This window comes from Eumetopias jubatus, unplaced genomic scaffold (assembly GCF_037043125.1).
Source record: "Eumetopias jubatus isolate StellerSeaLion01/CBP00866 unplaced genomic scaffold, mEumJub1_p1.0 scaffold_27, whole genome shotgun sequence".
NCBI lineage: Eukaryota > Metazoa > Chordata > Mammalia > Carnivora > Otariidae > Eumetopias > Eumetopias jubatus.
This window is the reverse complement of record NW_028274833.1, coordinates 673,933-678,082: the sequence shown is the minus strand read 5'-3', so window position 1 is coordinate 678,082 and position 4,150 is coordinate 673,933. Positions and strand designations below refer to the sequence as shown.

The window sequence follows — 4,150 nt, the reverse complement described above, 5'->3', positions numbered from 1 at the left end:
ATGCGTCTCTGGTAAGCAGCCAGTAGGGGGAGATCTGGGACCAAGCCTATAGGCGGGCAACACAGAGGCGCTGTCGCTGGTGGTGAAGGCCTTTGTGCTGCCTGTTCCCTGGATGCCGTACTCAGCTCCTTGCCACCTCGTCTTCCAAAGAGTGGGCACTGAGGTCACCGAGCCGGTGGACAGCATCCACCTGCCACCCTCTCCAAAGGTTTGCCCAGACTTTGTCTTCAGGGAGGGCCACCTGGATCCGTGGCTGTATTGTTGGCTCCAGGAAATGTATGCGTCCCGCTGTGCTCATGCCAAACACACTGCGTGTGTTTGTGAGCGTGTGAGCTTGGGTTTGTGTCGCACCCAGCATGGCACCTTTTCGAGGCTCACCGGCCTGGCTACCGGTCCCAACGAGCGAGAGGGCTTTGAATTCCTGGGAAAGGAGATGCTCAGAGACGCATCTGCATCTTCTTTTCTGGAAGCCTTTAGGTTCCAGAGGTCATGTGGCCAGAGGGGTTAGAGAAAGAGCGCCGGAAAAGAAATCCGAGAGGCGGATGGAGAGGAGAGCGTGAGGAAAGGACAGGCAGACCATTGGCCAGAGAACTCTTTGTCGCTCTCCTCCTGACCAGCAATGGACATGCACTGGGACAAAGCGTAGCCTCATATTTCCCCCTGGGAGACAGACAGCTTCGGGGCCTCTGTGTCCTGGGATCACACTATGAATAATCCAGGGCCTGGGCTGACCAATTCCACGCACACTGGACCAGACTTCCCGATGGTGCACACGTTTTCCTCAGTCTTAGAGTAGTCTATTTACGAAGGGTGAGGGACAGCGTCGCATTGTCGGTACAAATAACAGGAAGATGGCGTGCCCTACGGGACCGTGGGTGCGTTTCACGCAGGCTGTATGGGTGGGGGTTGTAGTGCAGCGTGGGAGGGGTGGGTGAGGGGTGTTCCGTTGGGCACAAGGGCGGGCTCCCTCGCTGAATGGCTGGCTCCTGCTGGGCCGAGGGGCGGGGTGGGTAAGGCCCCGACCACAGCCTTGCCAATGGGTGTTCCCGGCCTCGGGACAGCATCATGGCCTTGGCCATGGCGTCCCATCCAGCCAAGGCGGCGAGCCGGGAGTCTACGCCCCCACAACCCAGAAGCCACCTGAGCCCAAACCATTGTGTGCTGTATCCCTCAGGTGCACGGCCTTCAAAGGTGCCCGTGTCTAGCCCTGAGCACAGGATCTCCACATGCCGGCTGCTCGAGGGAGCCGCGTACCCACACCTAAATCTCATTCCTTCTGCCGCTGCCGCGGCTCGGTCCCAACGATATGCTCCATGTCTAAATGGAGAGCGAGACATGATCCGGGGACCCGGGGATGCCCCAGAATCCTGGACCAGCTGAGACTGCAGAGGGGGCCGTTAGGAGGCGGGGTCCACGGGGAGGCAGGCGCCTCCGTTGAGGCGGGGGTGCTGCAGGCTCCAGTTGAGGGGGGATGGCGGCACAGGCTGTGAAGGAGTTTGAGGCCCGGCAGCGCAGAGTTGAGACCAGCCCAGGGGAGGAGTTGGTCGTCGTGCTGGAGGATATCTTGGCGGTGGTGTAAGTCGTGGCGGCGGAAGATGAGGCGGTGGACTGAGCCTAGCAGGACGAGAAGGTGCAAGAGCTTCTGCAGGAGGAGCCAGTGCTGGGTCCCAAGACAACCGGGGCCCCAATTGCCGCACTGGCTGTTGCTGTTAAAGCTCAGCTAAGTGGATGCCCAAGCTACCAGGGCGTACTTGTGGCTCAATCGAAGGTGAATCAGAAGCGAAGTTCTCACCTGGCTCGTCAGAGGGCCATCACCCAGTGCAGCCCTGGGTTCAGGGGCCAGGCCGTATCCTTCCTCCAGGTGGTGGGGCGTGGCTGCTGTGGTGGAGCACCGGGAGGAGGGCAGAAGCAGAGCCATGGCCAGGGTCATGAGCGCTGGGACAAGGGCTCTGCCACCCATGCCCAGGCCCCCGGTGGTGTGGACCCACGATCCCTATAATACACAGCATAGGAGGGTGGGGAGGGGCAGGGCGGGGAGGGGGTGAAAAGCAGGGCCTGAGACCTGTCCAGATCATGTCTGAGCAAAAGGTGTGGGCCAAAACTTTGGGGCTACAGCACGCCCAACAGACTGGCGGACTTCAGGGAGCAAGGGTCAACACTCTACAACAATAGTGTAGCCCAAAGCACCCTTGGCTCAGAGCAGATATTGGAAAGAAATATTTGCTGGGTTCATGCGGCAGTCCGAGAGGCTGCCCACCACCATTCCCTGTCTTTCAGAGCCTGCGTGGTTTTCCAAAGAGTTCAGGGCAGACCTACGATATCGCCCGCATGCGGGTCGCCAAGTCAGTCAGCGGGCCGCCTCGCTTCGGCAGACCGCGGGAACACAGACAGTGCGCTGCCGGGGTGCTGCAAACTCTGTCTCCACAGGCCCCACACAGCCAGGCCGGGGCCCCAGGCCCAGGCGCCTACACGAACCTTTCCTCCCTGCCAGTCTCCCCCCCTCTGTGTCCTCACCCGGCCCTTCGCTCTGTCCTCTCTGCCCTCCCGCTGTGTCCGTTCCTCCCGGTGTGGAGTCTCTCGGTCCCTGTCTTTCTTTTACTTTCCCTCCCGCCCCCATCTACTCCTTTCCCTCCCTCTCTTGTTGACTCTGCCAGGACCACCCTTTGGGCGTGGGTGCGCAGCCATGACCCGGGTGAGACGAGCGGCCCTTCCCTGGGCACAGGAGGCCCCCCAAAGCCACGGGGCTTCAGGGAAACACACAAGCAAACACAGCCATCAACGTGAGATGGCGCACATCCAGGCATCCAAAGCTCTGACTGCCTGCCAGGCACACTCATAGGCCAGGGAAATTGGGGAACGGAGAGCAACAGTCCCTCTGCCTTGCCCTGTTGGGTGCAGGCAGCCTCAGAGGTGCTGGAAGCCAAGGGACACCCCAGGGTGGAGCAGGTGGGAAGAAAGTGCAGGAGCTGAAGTTGTTGGGAGGGTGGCATTGCCTGGTGTTTCTGCAATTTTGCATGTTCGGTTCACTCACTCTCACCCGGGAAGGGCTGAGTCGCTCCTGGCTCTCCTTCTGTAGCACGTGCTGATGAAGCTCCTTGACCCAAGGCAGATCCTGAATCACCCCAAGATATCAGCCATGACAGGTGACCAGGACATTCTCACGCTCAGCTACATGACCAATTTGTAGGTGAGTCCTGGGAGATGGAGGCTGGTAGAGGTCCGGTTGGATTGGTGTTTGAGCAGGATGGGCCCCGTCAAAGTCGTTCAGTACCGCACCCAGGCATGCAGCACGGGACCCCTAGAAGACACGTTCCCCCTTCCCTCCTCGTTCTTCGTCGGGGCCGGTGGAGGAACTAGGCTGTCCCACTTTCCGCTGCAGGTTGATGTTTTCCTTTGGGAGCAGACCCTACTTCCAAATCAAAGTGATCGCTAAGGTGTATCGGGTGAGCATTGCTGGTAGGAGTGGGCTTGAGCTTCCTGGATGCTGCGGGCAGGCAGGGGGGGACTTGGGAGCGGGAGGGGAGAAGCGAGATGTCCCTGCGTGGGGGCGGTACCGGTCCCAGGATGGAGAGAGCCTGGGAGGTTGGGAGGGAGAGAAGGAAATGGAGCGTGGGTCCAAGCTGTGAGGAGCATCTCCTAACTTTACCCTTCCTGCAGGATCGAGGGCAGTTCCTTCCACTCCACTCCAGTGGTCCTGTGGCTATGAAGGTTGAGCTGCCAGCTTCAGGCATGACACCAGTAGCCGTAACTTCTTCAACTGGTTGTGTGACCCATACGGCCCAGGGTCTAACAGGATCGCCGAGGTGGGGCGCTGCGTCCTTCATCAGCCGGAGTGATGGCCAAGCGCCTGCTGCTTGGGAGGAGGGCCAGGGCGTCATACTCAGCTGACCGGTTTCCCCTACCAGGTCATCATCGAGGACCTTTAGCCCGATCCCTTGGAGTACTACCCACGGCAGGAATACAGCTGAAGGTCATGAGCTGAGAAGAGGGCCTGTCAGTGAGGAGCCAGGGGGTTGGGTCCTGATGTTTGTGTGTGGAAGGTGCCTGGGGACAGGCAGTTTCATGGTGGGAACCTGAGGCTCGGAGGAGCCTTGGCCCCAGCTGGCCAAGGGAGCGGTTGGCAGGGTGAGAAGTGAACCTGGGGGAACTC

General features: G+C 60.2%; 1 protein-coding gene across 1 annotated transcript; it reads left to right on the top strand.

The window, feature by feature from the left end:
- The first annotated feature begins 1,471 nt into the window (after positions 1-1,471).
- LOC148162006 (testis-specific Y-encoded protein 1-like) lies at positions 1,472-3,926 on the top strand. The gene is made up of 6 exons (XM_088020450.1): positions 1,472-1,575; positions 1,862-1,976; positions 2,278-2,403; positions 3,077-3,183; positions 3,380-3,443; positions 3,906-3,926. The coding sequence occupies exons 1-6, from the start codon at positions 1,472-1,474 to the stop codon at positions 3,924-3,926; spliced, it is 537 nt and encodes a 178-aa protein (XP_087876576.1).
- The last annotated feature ends 224 nt before the right edge of the window (positions 3,927-4,150 follow it).